Below are 20,908 nucleotides of genomic sequence, written 5' to 3' on the forward strand. Positions count from 1 at the left end.
TTCTCCCACGATGGTCAAAGCTGAACTCTTGGGCTTGATTAATACGACCCAATCAGAAAAAATATACACGATTGATGAACTTCTGAAAGGTGCAGGTCATACTGTTCTAAGACTACCTCCATATCATCCAGATCTCAACCCAATCGAGCTTGTGTGGGCAAATATAAAAAATTGCCTGGCCAGAGATCACATTAATGCTACATTGGACGAGAAAATTACAATACTAACAAGACTATTTTCTGAATTTTCTGCCGAACAATGGCAAAAATGCGACGACCACGTACAAAAAAACGAACAAGAATACTGGAATCATGATATGAGATATGATACTGTGATGGACGAATTCATTATAAACTTACAAGATGATTCTGACTCAAGTTCAGACAATTCAGAATCAAGTGATTCAGAGGATAATATGTCAGAGTAATTTCATATCTATAAATACAAAGTCGTGTTAGTTACACTAATTAATTAATAATAATTTCATAAATGATTCAAATATGTCGGAAGAATTTCATTTAATTTGTTTTTGGTTTATTTTACTTTTAATTGCAATGTACGGACAACAGCAAGTCCATCAATACATAAATGTCAAATTTATCCAATCAATTTTATACTCTATTCCCTGGACTTTAAGTTGAAAATCAATTGAGGAAATCTGACAGTTTGTGGCGGCCTGATGTGCTGCCGACTGTACATTGCAATTAATTAGATAGGTATAATATAAACTTGTAAAAGTTCAATTGGCTTTAATTTTTTCTTTTCAATAACTGAACAATTATTGTTCACGATATCTCGAGATTGGTCGTCACTGTCTAATCTCATGTGCGTTGCGAGCAGCAAGCAACCCGCCCCCTCACCCCTGTCCCTACCTAAGGCGCGGCCAGCTAGTTCCGCGCGCACTATAGAATGAGCTTATTTTAAAGTAAAAGTATATTTTATTTCTAAAAGGCAAAAAATTGCGTGCGATGAATTTCTTTGTCTCTACTTCATACGCTCCAAAGTCTACGCAAACACGTTACTATTTAGTTTAAAACTTACGTTGGCGCCGAGAGATGTGGTCTCTTGCAGCAGCAGCTCGCTATCAGTGCCGCGTGCTTCCTTGTTCTTGAGAATGGACCGAGATCGCGAGTCACCCTCGACCGGCCAGCCGCCGCCGCCGCGTTTATTGCCGTTTTTACCTATAATACAAACGATTTCAACAATAGAATTCTATGCTTCTTTTTTAGTTGGACATAGTGTTACTTCTTGTGTATTTTCTTACCGAAGAGTATGTGGTGGTTGATGATCCTCGTTGCTATCCCCCTGGGAGGTCTCTTTTCCTCCTCCGACCACTCCTGCAAAACATCACCATTTTTTTTTCACGGATCCTATTCAAACCGTTTAAACTCTGCAAACACTTGTCATGAGTATACGGGGAAACATACTCGCCTACGCGACCACTTCACCATAACATATAACATGCAACATTGAACGTGAATTTACCAAATGACGACATTAATGTGCCTGGTGCTTTTTTCGCTACTTGCCAAATTGACCAGAAAAGTGCTAATCGGGAAAGATCATTAATGTTATTAGTGAATACGGTTCTTTTTTATTAAACTGAAATCTTTCAACACGGTTTTTTAACAGCAGTATCGAGTCAATTTGTGCAGCCAGAAAACATACCTGTTGGAAGCGCGCTTTTCTATGTTTGGGCCTGGCGTCATCAGAAGTAGGCGGGAGCGCGTTGTCCAGTGTTTGCGGCAGACTGGTGCGCGAGGCGTCGAGCGCTCGCACTTGCGTAGCAGGCAGTATAGCGCTGGCGGCGCCCGCACCCGCTAAGCTGACCCGCGAGCCACGCTCGACCTCCCCCTGTGAACCCTTGCCGCACAACACGCTCCCGTCCCCAGACGCGCTCTTACGCACCCCGCTATAGTCTGACACCCCTCCCCCTGCCCCCGCTGTGGTCGCGCCCGCGCTGCCCTCGCTTCCGCCACCGCCGCTACCATCCAGAGGATTCACATACAAGTTTGATGAGTCGATCTCGCATGCGATGTCGCCCTCTGAAGGAAAAGGGTGCGTAAGGCATGATGCAAATGTATCTGCAACGTAAGACATAACACGGGAATGGAGTCGCGCAAAACTGGGGCGTGTGTAGTGAGTGTGCCACGCGGACGAAACGGGTGCTAAAATATAAAATAGAGTGAATAAAGACAATATGTACCTAGTGAATGAAAAATTAAGAAAATCAGTTTCATTAACACGATCACAATATTACAGGGGACAATTCTATAGGATTGAACTCTGCCCTATTCAACAGTGAGAGCCCATAGCGATAGAGTTTATAATTTTTGTCGAACAAATATAAACAAGCCTGAAATCGAGTGTTGATGAATTGTGTTTAAGTTCAGTCAAACAAAATATCATTCAATGTTTAAATTCTGAATACGTGGTGCTTAACTTGTTAAAGAAAAAACTCGATTGTATGTGGTATGAGGTTGTTTGCATTTGCTCGTGTTTAGAAAAGCACAAAGTGGTTACCGGGACTGTCGAGACTGTTAGGGGTGGCCTCGGGTAGCGCCTTGGGTGCGGGGTGCCGCTGCAGGCAGGCCAGCTCCACGCACACTGGCTGCCGCAAGTCCGATGTCGACATCGGCATCAGTTGCTCTGCGTCTATGAACTCCTTGTAACCCTATACCAACATACAGGTATTTAATATGCATTTTATGACTTGCTTTTATTTGCACTCTAATTGTTTTGATCCCGATTGTTTCCTTACTTTATAACAATTTTTATATGTTTGGAAAAATATTTTTTGTTAACTAGAAAGCAGTATTTTTGAACATCCCTTTTTAACTACACGAAGTACTTGACTTGACAATACTTAGTAAACTCAAGTAAATGTTCTAGAAGACAAAGTCATACATACCATAGATATCATGAAGTAACTAAAAAAATCCTTGATAACATTAATGCAGATTAATAATCACAAAGCGGTGTAATATGTTTTCGTTAATTAGAGATTAATAAGAATGAAATTTAACATTTGTCAATAAAGTATACAACCATGGCAAGTTTACTTTCAATGAAAGATTAAATAAGTACATGTTATATTGTTAATGTAAGTAGTTCTTATTGTTTGATTAACGTTAGTATCTTAGTACCTTGAACGTGCAAAAACAACATTCAAACTCAGAAGGCAGCTGATCCAAGTCAAGCTGTTTTTCAACCGTCTTCTTTTCCTAGAAAAGAGAAATGATTAGTGGTTGCGTTGACTCTTAAGGATGCGTTATGAAAAGCAACTATGGCTACCCCATCGACGATGCCACGTGGTGGAGTTAGACATGGCTCTCTTTCTTTCTACTACATAAATTACATAGATGTGCATATGTTTTAAAAAGATTAGGGTCTAGATACGACTCTCCACGGAACTCATGGCCAATGATTGCAATTCATCATAACGTAGTTCGTGTAGTTTCGTCTCTATTAATATTTTACAGTGCAACTCCAAGTGTACATACAGGCAAACAGCATAACGTAATAATACGTCGATACGGCAATAGTTTAGCAGTAATAGTATTAATCTTACTGGTGTTGGGTCAGGATTTATTAGCAAACGTTTCTCCGGCGTGTCAGGGCCCTCTGTCGAGTACCGCCGTTCTTTCTTAGGGCTGCTCTGAAACTGCAACCTATTGTGTCAGCAGTAAACCAAGTGCATATAAATATTTAATGAAAGGTGCGTCCAAATCATACTCGGTGTTAATAGATGACAGAAAGTCAGTTGGAAATAAAAATATTTTGTGAATAAATCGGCAGCCATTGTAAACTTATTAATGTGGCTTCGACCGCCGCATAAGCGAACGTAATTGTGCATACTGCAGTAAACCTAAATATTGAATTAAATAGTGACTTGGTCATACTGTCAGATCGTTCACCAATAAACACAGTGGACGCACCCAAAGTTGCGTGATGGCTCTTACCTGGCTGGGGTCAGTACTCTGCGGAGTCTTATTGGTGATGGCATGTTCGTACTGTTTGTAGCAGCCGGTGATAGCTGGCGCCTCACCCTCCAAGCTAGTCGCGTCCGCTTGCGACATGTTGTGTCCTGAAGACACATACCAGTAAGTAGCAACGTTCTCAATTATACCCACCGTCAAATTCCCATTAAAGTCGGTTGCTTGTGATAGCTTTTGTAGTTGCTTGTGTAGGTACGTTGGCATAATAAAACGAACTAGATTACATAATATATGGCAACAACATTTAGTAGCGGCGTAAACTACACAACACACATTCCACACGAATAGTCATATGAGATCCAGCGTCCTCCGGATACACACATCGGACAGTCCACAGAAGAAAAGGTTAGTTCTAGAAGCGTTAGGCTTACGCTGACAATGTAACGACCTTAGATTATAGTGTCTTCGTCGCACATCGCAAGCTACACGCGAGTGGTGACGTAAGCCCGACCCCGAGATACGGACTTAAACTAAGGGGTCGAGGTGACGCCTGTGCGATAGTGGCAAGTAGCTCATCTGGCGTCGTCTCTCGCCTCAATGAGGACGCACTTGTCACCTGAAGACAAGGAATAAAACACTCTGAGTGCGCCTCATCGTAGCCATCTGGTGAACATAGCGGTAGCTGCGATGTAACGTGAACTGCTCTGATTTGAAGATGTCTGCAAGTCCGGGGAGCGCAACGTTGGCACATGCGTTCATTCCACAATCATTGCGTTCATAAACACGATGCAAAATGAGCATGGAGGCATGCGTGCTTAATTAGTGAAACGGACGACAGTCACAATACACATTCACTCAATACAAGAACAAGTAAGAGCGGAGAACACATGACATGAAAGAAGCACTAAGCGAAGGGAGGCACACTACTGACCTGTGTCGACAATGACGTCGATGAGGTCCATGCTCTTAGCGAACGCGTCGCGCAGATTGATGTGATGGAAGGAGACGATAGAGCCCTCGCGTTTGGCTCGCTCCAGCGCCTCCCGTCGCTTGAGAGCCTTCTCGCGCCGCATCTGGTTCTTGTAAAACTCGGCGAAATTGTTGACGATAATTGGGATGGGTAACGCAATTACCAACACGCCGCAAATACAGCAAACTGAGCCGATGACCTTGCCCAACGGGGTCGTGGGGTAAATGTCACCGTATCCGACTGTGGTCATGGTGATGCCAGCCCACCAGAACGTTTCCGGAATGGATATGAATTTTGTTCCCGGTTCTTCCTTTTCGGCGAAGTACGCTAGGGAGGAGAAAATGAGCACTCCCATTGCAAGGAATAACATGAGCAATCCGAGCTCTTTGTAAGAGTTTCTAAGCGTGAAGCCGAGCGACTGCAGCCCTGTTGAATGGCGGGCGAGTTTGAGAATGCGCAATATTCGCATTATACGGAAGATTTGTACGACACGACGCACATCTTGAAACTGATCCGTGGCGTTTTTATTCGTTTCAAGCAGGAAGAGGGAAACGAAATACGGCAGTATCGCCAGTAAGTCTATCACATTAAGTCCGCCCTTGAAGAACTTCCACTTATCCGGCGAGGCACTGAATCGCAGCACATACTCGAGTGTAAACCAAGTGATGCACACGGCTTCAATCATGGCCAGCTGCGGGTTGTCAATAGGCGCCTTCGTATCCTCGTCGTACATTTGCATTTGCGGTATGGTGTTGAGAGTAAGTCCTATTGTGGACAGCACGATGAAGAGGATCGATATCACCGCGATCACCTGTAAGTACGCACCGAGTGAGCGCGCGGCGAAAGAACGACTATGGCAGTTAGTCGGTCCACTCGCCAGCTCTACCAAGTACTAGCACCGCGCGCTCTACTCGTCGCGAGGTGCGACGCTACACATATTGCCACACGTGTCAGTATGTAGTATGCGGTGTTTGTACACAGCTACTCTTCCTAAGTATTTGTACAATGGTAAGCTACGATTATATAGTTGATGTAAGTATATTATGTAGTAAGAGGTAGGTATGTATATACAGTAGGTATGAAGCCAATATCTTATGTATTTAAAGTCTTAATATTAATTTAGGTGTAAAAATAACATCTATTCGTGTTTGTTAGTAGTGTTGTGTGGTCAAAGTGTAGACAGGTTAATTAAATTACAATCGGGTGAACGGACGTGCGTAGAGGCGCGAGAAGGGTATAGATATGTAAAGGAGTGAAGCGCACGCGCGTCCGTCCATCACCCGCGTCGCTCGGTTAGTCGGATCAGTATCACGAAGCGGAAGCGCTGGTGGGGCATGAAAGGAAGGGCATGGACGCTACGGATGAGAGGAAAGGAAGGGACGGGCTGCGGAAGGGTGGGTGAGGGTAGCCAGCGGGCGACGCTCAGCCGTAGTGGGAGGCGGCGCGGGCGCGGCGCGCGCACTGCGGACACATGTCTGGAGGGCGCGGATGCCGTCCCGTGCCACCACACACGCTGACTGCGAGCGCCGTCGGCAGCGGCTGGTCACATTGCGTAAGCCCATCCCATCTTTGCAATTTTGCGACAACAATTAAGCTTTGTTTCGTAAAGTTCCCCATTTGGAGAACGATCGACGCGGCTGTGAACATTTATAAAGATTAATAGTAAAATAAAACTTTGCCACTGTCCCGTACAACTTAGATATTATACAATGCTATGTAGTATTATGGAATTCAGTCACAGATCTGATAATTTCAAATTGTCACACACAATCTGCACACATTTTGAAGATGTTTATATTTTCTATTACTTACATGAGCTAATGAAAGTTTTCGAGTAAAATGTTAAATATTTTTAAATATATATAGGTACTATATGTACGGTAGATACAAAATAATATCGTCATCTGTTTTATATTTTATAAGAAACTAGAAAACCATAACAATAAAAATAAATAAAACATAATGAACAAAATTAAATGAAAATACCTAAGCATATTCGTCGAAAATAAAAAATGTGTCAAGTAACTTATAAAAATAACGGTTAAATAAGTAAATAAAATATTGACATATATAATTTAGTTAGTTTATGAAAACGTGTAGGTACATTATTTAAATAGATATGGACAGAAGAAATAGAGTAATTAGAGTTAAAATAGTGATATAGTTGAACTATAGAAGCCATAAATGTACAGATACGGACAACACATGAATGTATACTTACAACACTTAGCTGCACCGCTGTTGTCGAAATACATACGTATTTCAAAAATAGTTGAAAATGATTATAGTAATTATACGATAAAAGGCATCCTATAGAACAAACAATAACAAGTTTCGACAAAAGCGATAACATAACATGGTCACGAGACAACATGTAGAACACAACACCACAATCCATAACACCAAGGCAAACAACATCGAGTTAGGAGCAGTGATAGATGTTATTCATGCACCACAGATACATCACACAACGGGTCATACGTGTACAAAGCCTACACCTATAGCTACTATTTTACACACATACAAGTAAAAAACAAAGCAGGCCCGGCGTCACATAGGGGCACTAAAGCTACCGCTGCATCAGAATCTGGACTTCCGGGAGGCATGGAACATTATACCTACATGTTGTCGGTATCTCTATTCACATATATGGATGTAGGTACGACTCTACGATGTATAGGTACGCGACACTCTATAAGTAGTAGACGTAGTAGCCTACCGCTACCAGCCTTAGAACTTGGGACCAGGAGGTCACGGGAAACCAGCGGGCCCCAACAATGCTGTCGCCGGGCCTGTTAAGTAACATATGTACAAGTCTTATTTCAACGTACTCTTTGTTCATGTGCTTAAGTTGGATAGTTACCTATATACTACTGTATAAACAGATAGATATGTAAAATAAAACAATAACGAAGAGTATAAGTAACTAAGGCAAGTGATAGTGTATAATGTACCTACAAATATTTGATAGAAGTGTAGCTTAAAATACAAGGTAATCTACTATTTACATTGTAAATCAGGGCCTGATTAAACCTATATAATTATATATATCGGCAAATAAATCTCGGGCATAGGGACACGACGATTTGGCGGTCGCCAAGAAAAATAAGCGAAAAATAAGGCCCTGATTTAAATGTAGGTACTACATACTTAACGAAATATTTGTGCACGTGTTGTTATTGTCATCTGCCATATTGCTCACAATCGACAAAAGCTTCTAATTAATCGTACTCGGAAACAGGGTATTGTATACCTTTGCTTTAATATATACTTATGTCCTGGCTGCTTTGCTAGAGTGGCATAATTAGTAATAAATCATCGTACAATTTTTTTTATGTACAAGATAATACGTTACCCTAGCCGCGATACTGGTGGTAGGCTTCTCGAGAAGATCCCAAAGCCACTTCTGGTACTGAGCACAAGTGCCCTGACCAAACTCCTCCTCTTCTCTTTGCCTTAAGCTCTCGGCTTCTTTTCTCATCTCTTCGTGAACGTGTTCTTTTCTCTGGTGGTATTTATGTTGGCAGCACGATTCCAAATACAATTCGTCAACGCCCCAGTACTCGAGATCATCACTGAACGCTAGCACGCACATCTCGTCTACTAAATGCAACTTCCCCGTCCGATAGAAGTTTAGGATTGAGCTGAAACTTTTTGGATGTCTGTGGAAAAATATAAAGTTTGTATGACACATACATAGCTATGTAACTACTAGCCACATCGTTACAATAATTTTATTTGATCTTATTGAAAAATTCAAAAGGTCTGGAGAAAGGTCACGAAACGCGTAGGTATTTTTGGGATCTTTCTCCCTTGAATTCTTCTATTTTGTTAATTTACTTTTCAATTAAATTGGTGTCGTCATTGTAGGAATCAGCCGCGAGCTGTTTTTCGCTGAACAATTAGTCCGTTAAGTTGTATCAGCAGAATAGCATAACAACGTGCGATCTTGGAGGATCATGCCTAAAATCATACCCCACCTCACCACACTAAGGAATGGATGTACCTGTCGAAAAAGTACTCATTGTCCTGTAATGAGTAGTCGTCGCAGAGTTCTGTAATGGCCTCGTGCGTGTTGCAGTCGCGCAGACGACCGAGACGCGTGTGCGGCAGCCGCTCTAGCGTGCGCCACAGCACTTCGTGACGCACACCGCCCACGTTGATGATCACGCGTTTGCTCAGCGCCTTCGCACGCAGCATCATGAACGGCTCCGGTGGGAGCGATGACATCGACCTGAAAATATAACAGCACATAACACATCTTATGACATTTTTATTAACCGACTTGACAAATTGACTTCAAACTGAAATGACTTCAAAAAAAGATATGTGTTTTGCATATGTTCACCGATTTCTCCGTGAATTGTGGACCGATTTTCAAAATTCTTTTTTGTTTGAAAGAGTGCACTCTCTAGGTGGTCTCAATGTCACCAAGTCAGAAATCCGTGAGGGATATACTCTAATTTTATAAGCATGTAGTACAGTATATTAATCGATTTCTCCGTCAATTGTGGACCGATTTAGAAAATTATTTTTTTGTTTGGTATGGTATACCGTCGAGATAATGGGGACCCCCCCCCCATTGTTATTTAAGTTGGTTGACTTTGTTTTTAAAGTTTTAACATCATGTACTTTATTTGTGTTGTAGTATATCATAGGGAATTCTAGCTTTACGTTTTGTTAAGCTCGTATATACTGAAACCAGGACGAAGAAGGAGAATTGATGGCTAAGCTAGCTAAGCCACCTGGCATGAAACATGAAGCTAGCCTCTAGAAAAGACAACATACGGGATAAGTAGGGCCCTTTGTTACCTGGAGTGCGCCCGCTGCAGCGCCGCGTTGTAAGGCAACGCGGGCGCGGGCGCCGGCGCCAGGCCGCTGTCGAGCGGCGCATCCTGCGCGGGCGCCGCGAAGCCCATGGGCGCGCGCGGGGGCGAGTCGCCCACGTGCCAGCGCGCGGCGCCGCGGCCCGCCCCCTCGCCCCCCATGCCCGCTAGCTCATGGCGCCTCGCGCCGACGCCTCATCACCACAAGGGTAGCCACAAACTTCCACCACCTGGGAACAATAAGGTAAATGAAATTAAGTCCAAACACTGGGCTTAAATGAACAAACCTTAAGCTAATTAGGTAATATCGTGTTAGAAGTTCACAACATGAATAATCTATTTGTAAACTGTAGATTATGCCAGATTGAAGAGAACACATCAGCCCAATAGTAATTATTAAATTACTGCCTATATATAAAAAACTGCCTAACTCCATTTCTGCTTCTAATTCCCAAAAGTGGAGTCTGCGAGGTAAACTCATTATTTCAATAGACAGTTTGACGGTCGAAGGACATAGTAATCTTATCAGCGGAGGGCAGAGAGCAGTATTTCGCTCCGACCTTGACTTTCCCCTGCCCGTACCACCTAATAAATTCATCCCGGTCTATAACGATCGCATTTAATAATTGTAGAAGTACAGTTAGCGTGCTAACCACCGCTTACGTTAAAATAGAACGCGTCGATAAGCTTAAGCGAAAGTTTCAAGCAAATGTTAGCAGCCTTCGACGCTCAGATCCGTGAAGTAACAATTTCCGACGTGAAAAATACGGCGTGAGCCTCCGACTTAACATGTAGTTAAGTACTTTCACCTACATTCGATGTATCTGTACTATTGCTGTAAACTAATCGATACTTCCAAGACCAATAATATTATTGACAACTTACATTTTTATCAACACTAGACATGGAACCTTAGCTATAAATATTTAGGTACTAATAATATACTGCATTGTCAGTTATCCATACGTATAAGTGGGTATGTATGTAAATCGTAAAGAAACCGAGTTTGTACTTCTATTAATTAATACTTTAAAGTATAAGTGAAAGTGGAAGGTACAAAAGACAAAAAAAATTGTAATTTTTGTTTGGCTTTTGTTTAGGTATATGTTAGTGTGTGTATTACACACGAAATCTCCATAATGGGTTAAGCAACGTAACCCATTTGAATGCGATTTACAGTAATGTAAGCTTGGATTAATATTCAGTACTGGTTTCATTTAAATCTATTGAGAAATAAAAAGGTCTGTATGTCAATTTTACAGTGCGCTTTGTGCGCATTCTAACCTAACCGAGTTTAGAGAGACGGGACGAACAAGTCGTGCTACTGATGGTAAACGACACGCCTGTCCATAACAGTTGCAATGCCACTCAGAGCTTTAAATCTCAAACTTCTGCGAGGCACTGCCACTGCGCCCGTCACCCAGAGAAATAAGTTGAAAAGTCCCATGTGCCTGCAATTTTACCAGCACTCTTACCCTTCAAAACCAGAACGCAGTAATGCTCACATTCCTGCTTGGCGGCAGAAATAAGTAAGGTACTTCCCTGGACGAACTTTGCACAAGGAGCTCTACTGCTACTATATTTTATTATGTATGTACGTGAAAATACTGTAGCACAAATATATTAGTCATCGCAGATCTACATAAAGTAACGACACGATATAGCTGTCATATCACAGGCACAATATGTATTATTTAAAATTATAAGGTTATCTTTAAGTGCACTTGTTAGGTATAATTAAATCCCTATTAAAAAGAATCATTTTGGCGTGAGAAAAGAATTTTGTGAACATTTTCCCTTTCAACATTTATTTAGTCGCATAGTTTAGGTGGTAAGACACGTACGTGATACGTGTTTACGCGTATGAAATCGCGGTCACAGCTACTCTAAATAGAAAAACAAACATACCTAAGTACATTACAATAATTTTGGAACAATCTCTGTTGTTGGATACCTTCATTTCCAATCTGAATAATTTAAAAATACTCAAGAAAACAACGACATTAGCAGCTAATCTTAATCGAATTTACTGCTCTAGAAAAGCGTTTTACATCGCGTGACTGTGGCTTATCAACAGAGTAGTATAGTCCATTGTCCACCTGGTAGGCGGAATGGTTGATCATTAAAAGGTGGAGGCGATACATGGGTGATCGATGCGACAGGGGCCGGTCCCCTAGCTGCGAATGGACGGAGGGTCTTAAGCCTATATAAACTCAACATTCTCTGTGAAAAATGAAATCTTCCGTTGTTCACAAAGTGTATAAATTTGCAATATTCAGATGTATCAGTTTGTACAGTGGATTATGTTTTGCCGTGGATACTGGATACAATATGGTTTATAAGTCCCCTGGGCGCTCTCTGCCTAACTGCCCCAACGGGTATATTCAGATTATGAACATTGTCCCGTCTCTCATTGAATGTTCCGATTTTCATTTTAATACATGTTAAAATGTAACATTTTTATTATACTTACAAACATTTCTATTATAAATCCAACGTAATATAGCGTCTGCTTAAAAGTAAAACCACATAAGTGACATTTTCCACTAAATCTCCAAATTATGTATGTACCAATTGTAAATAATTCACCATCTTTCTGCAGATAAACTCTTATTAAGTTTATAGCTCTTTTGTTATTGAGATTCACATGCAGAAAGACAGTGATTTTCTTACCATAGCTATAAAAATTAAAAACTTTTTGTGGAAAATGTTACTTATGTGGTTTTACATTTAAACAGACTATATAAATAAAGAGTGTCCTTTACTATAGATTGTAGTAGAGTTTGTTTTATAATGTACTTTTTTACATTGATATATTTCTATAACATTATACAGGGACTGTTGAGATGCAATGCGCAATAGTTATTTGTTATGTAAGGCTGCAAAATTGTAGTTTGCCGCGAGTGCTTGTATTGAAACCTGAGCAAGGTAAGAAAGCTAAGATTAAGTTGATATAGATTGATATAGCTTCATGAGCGTAGCGAAGGTTTTAAGGCTTTAGACGCAAAACAACTTTGCTGCCGAGCGAAACTTACAACTTTCCACCTCACTATGGCGAGGGAAATGGTAGATGAAAGAAAAACAGTAGAACTATAAAAACCTTTTTTAATGAAAAGAAAAAGTTTATCTTGTTTATATGATGCGTCTGAGTTTATACCTCATAAATTTTTATTCTTGCTTGTACTTTTATTTTGTGATTATTCAAGTTATTTTAGTTCTTCGACGAATTAAAATAATCTAATAAACACAATTAGTTATCATTGTCAACTTATTGTGAACAATAATGATAATAAAATATACCAACGGATTTATGTTACATTAAATAAGTAATGTAAATATACAAGAAATAGCTTAATTGGACGTGCCATTATCTTTTTTTTCATCAAAAGAAAAAGTTAGATGCACCTTCCATCCTCTAAGGGTGCACCACAGTCCATCATCAAGTTCGAATTTCAAAAACCTTTTCCACGCTAGCGTGCAAAAAACGCTTTTGCGCGCAGATTTCTAATGAGAAAGGAAGCCTTTCCGACCTAGTGAGGTGAAAGTATTATTTTTAGCGTATGAAAAATTTAACATATTTTTGGTCATTAGTAATGTGAATGTGAATTAATTAATTTTAAACTACAACAATAAAAACCAAAGATGAACGATAAGTCACTTAATATATTTGCTCTTAAATTTAAACAACTCCTACCCTCATTTCTATTAATACATACGATATCCCAGAGAAAGTGTAGATATGGGAAACTAACAAAGGAACAGCGTGTAGCAAATGATAGAAATAGTGATCTTTTTTATTCCTTTTCAGTATCGGATTCGGAATAGACGGTTTACATTGATACAGTCTGTTTGACACATTATACTGCACGAAGAAGCTCCTCTCCCTGCCGGCGACATGTAATCAATGTTTTCCATCACACACAACGCTCTTGCGATAGCTACTTTTTCTCTTATCTTTACGGAAAATAATTTTTTTTTGTCTATAACCAATAACAATTTTCCCGAATTTAATTCCTATTAAAATCGTTCATCATCATCAACTCATCTATACGTCCCATTCCGGGCATGGGTCTCCTTTCAGGCGAGGGCATTTCAAAATAAATTTCGCTCATACCTAAATTCCAAAAAACTCAAGAGGTTCGCCCGGATTCGAACCCACGGCCTTTGCTTGAGAGAAGTAAGTTAAACCTTTAGACAGTCACGGGTTATTAGACATCCACGGCTTACGGTCGTTGCATATTTATATATCTTCGGAACCAAATTACTTCTTTAATTATACAATATGGTTCCATATTAAACATAAATAAATTCACTTTCACATACAAATTAAAAAGGAAACATTATTGAGATCAATTTCAGTAACATTGATATGTTTACAAAGCGATTGTGAGAAATATTTGTTGTTCCTATTTAAGATTAATTTTTAATATACATAACATATAACTTGCTATTAATTTCTCTGTTTGTATGAATGATAATAATCTTTTGATAAAACTAATGCAGCATAGGGGTTGCACACAGAAAACAATCAGCTCTCTAAGAATCGTGTGCCTATAACAATATAATCAGGATGCTATTGTGGTTTCCGCAATTCTGTAGCGCGTCGGGAATGTTCACATGCAGCTTTGTGAACATGTAGGTTTGCCGCCATCATAAGAAAGAGAGCGGCATCCTTGATGTGCAGACTGCGTGGCAGCAGTAACAGCATCACGCGTATCATAGCTAGCAAAGTCCAGGATAATTCCTTGAACACTGGATTAAACTTCATAGGTATCCTAAATCTAGTACATATTTATTATTGACCTTAGTGTGTAAATTTTTCTTTGTTATTTACTAACCAATGTGAATGAATTATACCGAAATAAAATATTTGAATTGAATACTCATAAAACGTGAGATAATAAAACAAGCATATAAAAAAGACTAGAGGCGGTGGAGAGAGTATGAGGGGAAGGGCGCAATCGATTGACGGATCGCGTGGCCCGCTTATCAACTGCGACCCTAATCTAATAATAGACGCATTAATTGCATCCACAACTTTCCAACTGTCCATGACTGACGACAAAACGTGACTGCTATCTTTACTTGTACGGCTCGGTCGATATAATTACATTCACACAATAAAGTAGATCCGTAGACTACATTTTTGTTGATATCCTTAGAGAATATTTAAAGAATAATTATATACCTTTCTGAGTTCCTTTGTTACATTCGCATAATATTATATAATGTTACATACTGTAGATATTTTTGCTAACTTCCTAAGTTATCAACTAACGATCGTGGTTTATAATAGAATGAATAAAACATCGCGGTACGTATTATTGTATACGCACCTACGTCTAAATGACAACGTCATCCTAAAAAATGTAAACCCATTAGACGTTCTTCCAAAACTAACTGACTCATTTAATTTTTTTTCCATCCTCTAAGAACTGACTGCATTCTTCGAAACTGACACTAGCCGAAGCCTACTGGCCGCTATTAAGAAAATAATGTTATTAACCTCTCTATTTTAGAAGAAAAATACTGTTTTTTTTATAGTGATTGATAAATATACAATTTTCGTTACCATTACCTTCGATTTATTACTGCATATAGGTCATGTGTAAGTTTAAAATTTTTATTGTGAAAATTTAAAAATTTTGATTCACAGCCGGTAGAACAAAGTATAAATATCCAACGGCCTCTAGTTTTTGAACTAGAACTAGCTACCAGAACTTAAAACAAATAATATTATTTATACAAAGATTTAGAGATATTATAACTGCCTCAGTGGCCGAATAGTTACCGTGCTAAACTGCCACGCAGAGGTCCCGGGTTCGTTTCCCGGACCGGGAGAAATATTTGTTAGACCATACAAATATTTCTCCCGTAAGTTTGGGTGTAATTTGTGGTTGTCTATGTGTGTGTCCATGGCACCCGCGATACAGGGTTTCCCTAGCGCGGGGCTGTGATTGTGAGCGTTATAAAAAAAAGATCGAAGACGCACAAAGAAAAATTCTTACGAGCAACTGGATGATGGCGCAACGGACGCCCATGTCCAGTCGGATCGAAGGATTCTTCTTTGTATGTGTTCGATCTTTGTATCAATAATAATAACAAACTAGTGGAGTATTTTCACAAAAAACATTTGAATATCATTGGAGTAAATCATCACGATGTTCGATAGAATATATATTATAAAATTAAAATAATAAATAACGTTCTCAAACAAGAGTTCAACGAAATATATTTTGTTTAAAGTCTTACCCTTATTGTATAGCATTAGATAACAATTGTGTCTAACTATACAATGTCATGGTGACATTCACAAAGTAAGCTTTTACACATAAAAGAGTAAGGTCGCGCCTTAATTCGGATTACAGGCACGCTAAGTCACGCAAGTATTTTTTTCGTTGTAGCCGTATTCATTTACACTGTAAATGTCTACAACCCATGGCGTATCTATAGGTTGGAAGAACTCAGTGCCTCCAGTGAAAATCGGAATAAGACGAGTTATGCCCTTTGTTTTTATTGCACTATTGGCTTCAGCGTGTCCGATTACATAACATATCCATAGGACATCTTTCTAACAGTCTCCTAACGTCGTTTTTCTTATTGACTATTGCCTTATTCCACAGTGTACATAAAGGTATAACTAAGCATTCCGTTTCGTCCACTGGACACGATTGGTCATACCCGTGACTATACCGTGTTGTTATTGGTTAATAGTTCGCAACAGAAAACTTGTCGTTTTATTCCTTCAACGATTTCATGCCTTTTATCAATGTGGTTAGTATCATAAGTATTGTTATAACCATAGAATAGTGGCAGTTAAGTCGAATTATGTCTTAAAGTTTGTTAATATAAGTCGTGTTATTACCGTTAAGCATTACAAGCATAAACAAGGACGCAACTCGAAAAATTTTCAAAAAATACATAGATAATATGACTGTTTAACCAATACCCATTAAACGAAAGCTTAGATGTATACCTAAAGCTAGAAATCATAAAATCTACTAATAATAAATTCGAACAACCAATAATCAATAAAAATATGTTTTTTTGCCTCTCCTGAAAAGTGTCGATTTTGAGTTATTCCCTTTTTCACTAAACTGCCAAACGGAAGAAGGGGCCTCGATAAACAACCGACATTTTTTGTCACTACCAGCTTACTACTACCGTTCTTTCAATTAAAACAACTAATAACTTTATGTATAAAAGTATTAAGGTCAGAGTCCAACATGTTATTGTTACATTAACATTACAAATGGGCATAAACGCGATAAAATCGACTTAATAAGCATTTGCACACCTACCTATTATGCCGACGTTTTGTCCAGGTTGCACTGGCCATATTATTGTTACATCATTATTTAGAACTTCAGAAAAGAAAACATAGCAAGGTATAAGCAATATATGTATATACATTTATTAACAACCCTGCATTTGCAATAAATAGGTCAGGCTGAGGCCTCCATATTAACAAGCAGACTCATTACCCCGGCGCCACTCCGTCTGCTCTCATGCGCTCGTGGCGCTATTCTCCTTTTTACTACAGCCTATCGGTATCTCGAAAAAGAGGTAATGATAAATTATTGCACCTAGTGTTTCGAAACCAACATAAAAAAAATCGATAACAGGATCACAGTACTAAAAGACGATTTATAAAACTAAACCTAATATAACGGCACAATGTTTATACCTACATTGAAATTTATTGACCAAAATTACAAGAACACACGAACAGTTCGTAAAACACTTTTCTTCTAGTAGTACTAGTTAAATTGTAGCTCGGGATAATAGTTTCTTTACGCCCACCAAAATTCATTAGTACATTTGCATTAATATGATAATATGTGACTCGGCTTTGTAAGACTTACTTTCAAATTCTTGACTCTTCTTCTTTTGACAGTTTACTAGAGTTCCTTACAAGAGCTTGAACTTTTCAGAACAAACAGAAATTATTTACGAGCAACAGTATGCAATCCCTTAAGCCGGAAGATATGGTGAACTGTGACGTAATTTTTCCCTCGCGACTTTTCTCCGCACCCTCTTTACAAACTGTTCAATAAGATCTGAAATATATATTGAAGAAACCTGTGTAAATAGTGATTACGCAAATACATATGGTTTGATGTTTATTAATCTCTGAAGGTAATTTGTAATTATCATTTACTGGTACGTAAATTTTGTATAGGTAATTTTACCCTTAACCTGTTTTCTTACGTTTTAGCTCGGGCTAGAGGCTAAAGTAACTAAAATAAAACTCCTTCGGGGTTGCCGAATATACACGAACGAACTCGGCACAGAACAGAGCTGAGCGTAATGGTTAAATGGCTGGTAGGGCGGAAACAGCCTCCGTATCGATCAGTGGCACGGGGTTGGGTAATGCTTATAAATATCCTGACTTATAAACATTTATCATCAACTTATGTCCCGACAACTACTTAAGTAGTTTCACTTGGTGTTAATACCTAATGGCGATCATACCTAAGAGGTATGATCGCATGTGGCGTTACTAGCCCAAGGATACGAAATATAAGTAAATTGACTATTATGGAGCAACTGAATTTCTTGCTTCGAATTCAGTTGCGCCGCAACCGAGGGCGTATAATAACAACCTACTTAAAATGGAATGCAAGTTTGATGTCTCTTGACAATTTCTACAAAACAATATGTCCAAGCAGAATACTACTTGTATCTACGTGTTACATAATACATAAGTCGTCACTTTCTCTGTCGTATCTTAAGTGCAAAAGTACTTGTCGTAAAAGAACAAGTGATAACAAGTGTTACGACTCAACAAACTTTGAAAGAGTCGTTAAACTAAAACTTATATATACGAGGATTCCGTGACTTTCCAAATTAATATTTCAGTAGCTTGTAAAATTCAACATTTGTTATGTCTTGCGGTTTGTTCACTCACTTATGAGAAGTGTTTCGTGAATTTAATTACAGGTTGACGAAGCAATACAGCCTCGGTAGTATTAACTGCCCCTATGGCCGGCTGGTTATCACGCGAGAGGTCCCGGATCCGATTCCCGGCTCGTGAATTTGGATGTAATTTATGGTTGTCTATGTGTGTGTTCATGGCACCCGAGTTACGGGGTTTCCTTAGTGCGGGGCTATGAATGTGTTCGTTATTGCGTGGTGCGTGTACTAGCTATTGATAAAATGTTTATCGCGACGGTATAACTTGCACCGATGAGTCAGGTAAAATACGAGGGACTCTCCGCGGAACTATCTCTTGAAAAAAAAGAGCTAGACCCCACTCTATCGACATACTTTATGTTGGGTACATATCTAAATTAATTCAGGAGCAACGCTAATTTATAATAGACTAAGCCCCTTTTTCGTCTCTTGAAAGGCATTTGTTACCTTGGCTATTCATCCCGAGGCCCGAGGCTCGGGTAAACAGCCGAAATTTTCAATAATTCAGACGCGCCTCAACAGAGGGCCGTAATAACAACCTACTAAAAATAGAATCGAAATTGCTTAGAACGAATGCTTTAAATAGTATCTACGTAATGGATTACTTATTTGTTGATGAGCTGTAACCAAAAAAGCTTATTGAGTATTAATATCATTAAGTTCTAATTGCTTTATTCGTTTCTGTACCTGAAAAGAAAAAAGGAATCCGTGTAATATCACTCACACATCTATATGTCAATCTGAGTATGTTATATTTTTAGAAGCTTTAATATGGACTATTACTTCGCGTTCAACTGCTGTGAATTTTGAAAACTTGATTTGTAGATATTTACTATCTTTACCATACAATACATACAGATGTTCACAATTTAGTTACATAAATTTATATCATTGTGAGATGATCTCGTGTTCATCTCACGCGTCCCAGGGAGTCCCTCCACGTGACCCTGATACAAAACGTCCTTACATTCGTATTATCTTGTTCAAGTAAACTGTTCGAGAGACGACCAGTATAGCCCTGCCGCCAATGCCCGCCTCACTGCTGGGGAATTCTTTCCTTTGATCAAACAATCCAAAATGCTGTTACATAAAGTGTGAGTACAAATTTCCACACACTTTTAAATAACGAAATGATCGTAAATAGGGCGCACGTACATAAGTACGCACGTACGTTTCCTGAATTGGCCACTTACATAATCTATATTTAAAAAGTAATTACAAAATTTGGAAATGGAACTCTTTGGCTGTCACTTATTTTTACATTGTGGCGTCATTTTAGAAATTGGTTGTCTACATCACCATGGATTTAACACGTGAAAATTTTCGTAATATGATTCTCTATCACTTCAAGTGTAATCTAACAACTCAGCGGAACTTCGCTCGACTTCAAACTGCTTTTGGCGATAAAGCACCGAGCAAGACGATTATTTATAGCTGGTTAGCAGAATTCAAACGCGGTCGTGTGAATCTCTGTGACGAATTTCGTGATGGTCGCCCGTCCACTGCTGTCAACAACAAAAACATCGATGCTCTGCGCCGTATGATCAAAACAGACAGGCATGTAACATACCATGAGATACGGGCATCTTTAGGCATAGGCATGACTCAAATACAATCAATACTACACAAACATTGGGTGTGAAAAAGCTGTGCTCTCGGTGGATCCCACACAATTTGACTGAGGCTCAATAAACGGTTCGCGTCACTAGGTGCAATGCCATGCTTACCAGATTCAACGAAGAGGCGTCAAATTTGGTGTGGGACATAGTAACAGGTGACGAAACATGGATTTAAGTTACGATCCCAAAACAAAGCAGCAATCGAGCGTCTTGGTCTTTCGAGATGAGCCGAAACCAACCAAAGTTGCGCGCGTGCAAAGTGCCTGTACGCGGATGATTGCTTCTTTTTTAAATACAACTAGACACGTGGCTACTGTTGCTTTGGAGAATCGTTGTCTCGTGAATAATGATTGGTACACGACCCTTTGTTTGTCGGAATTGAAATAGTCAAAATTAACCGTAACGCCGTATCATCTTGCAACACGATAATGCCAGTTCACACACGGCCAAACAGACAAATGAGTTTTTGAAGGTGAACAACGTTGACCTTATTAGCCATACCGCGTACAGTCTCGACCAGGCACCTTGTGAATTTTATTTATTTCCAAAAATTAAGAACCAGTTACGCGGTCAACGATTTCCATCACCTGAAGAGGCTGTCGAAGAGATTGAAAAATATGTTTCAGAGATTGTGACGGA

General features: G+C 39.4%; 2 protein-coding genes across 4 annotated transcripts in view; one reads left to right on the forward strand and one right to left on the reverse strand.

The window, feature by feature from the left end:
• LOC113234107 (potassium voltage-gated channel protein Shab) overlaps positions 1 to 20,908 on the reverse strand; it is a 74,407-nt gene that overhangs the window by 2,051 nt on the left and 51,448 nt on the right. The window contains exons 2-12 of one of the 3 annotated variants that reach the window (XM_026469361.1): positions 9,721 to 9,964; positions 8,915 to 9,142; positions 8,264 to 8,570; positions 4,870 to 5,719; positions 3,963 to 4,087; positions 3,572 to 3,664; positions 3,147 to 3,224; positions 2,524 to 2,674; positions 1,669 to 2,045; positions 1,265 to 1,337; positions 1,042 to 1,181 (exon numbers count right to left, since the gene is read on the reverse strand). In XM_026469361.1, the coding sequence (XP_026325146.1) occupies positions 1,042 to 1,181; positions 1,265 to 1,337; positions 1,669 to 2,045; positions 2,524 to 2,674; positions 3,147 to 3,224; positions 3,572 to 3,664; positions 3,963 to 4,087; positions 4,870 to 5,719; positions 8,264 to 8,570; positions 8,915 to 9,142; positions 9,721 to 9,896 (2,598 nt within the window). In that variant the 5' untranslated portion in view covers positions 9,897 to 9,964. Of the gene's footprint in view, positions 1 to 1,041; positions 1,182 to 1,264; positions 1,338 to 1,668; positions 2,085 to 2,523; positions 2,675 to 3,146; positions 3,225 to 3,571; positions 3,665 to 3,962; positions 4,088 to 4,869; positions 5,720 to 8,263; positions 8,571 to 8,914; positions 9,143 to 9,720; positions 9,965 to 20,908 lie in introns of all 3 variants that reach the window. The other 2 variants (XM_026469360.1, XM_026469362.1) reach the window with 2 other exon arrangements.
• LOC113234106 (helicase sen1) overlaps positions 9,853 to 20,908 on the forward strand; it is a 95,983-nt gene continuing 84,927 nt past the window's right edge. The window contains exon 1 of the mRNA XM_026469358.1: positions 9,853 to 9,978. The gene's annotated coding sequence lies outside the window, so the exon portion shown is untranslated. The remainder of the gene's footprint in view (positions 9,979 to 20,908) is intronic.

The sequence above is a fragment of the Hyposmocoma kahamanoa genome, unplaced genomic scaffold, assembly GCF_003589595.1.
Source record: "Hyposmocoma kahamanoa isolate Upper Pololo Valley unplaced genomic scaffold, ASM358959v1 81, whole genome shotgun sequence".
Lineage (NCBI taxonomy): Eukaryota > Metazoa > Arthropoda > Insecta > Lepidoptera > Cosmopterigidae > Hyposmocoma > Hyposmocoma kahamanoa.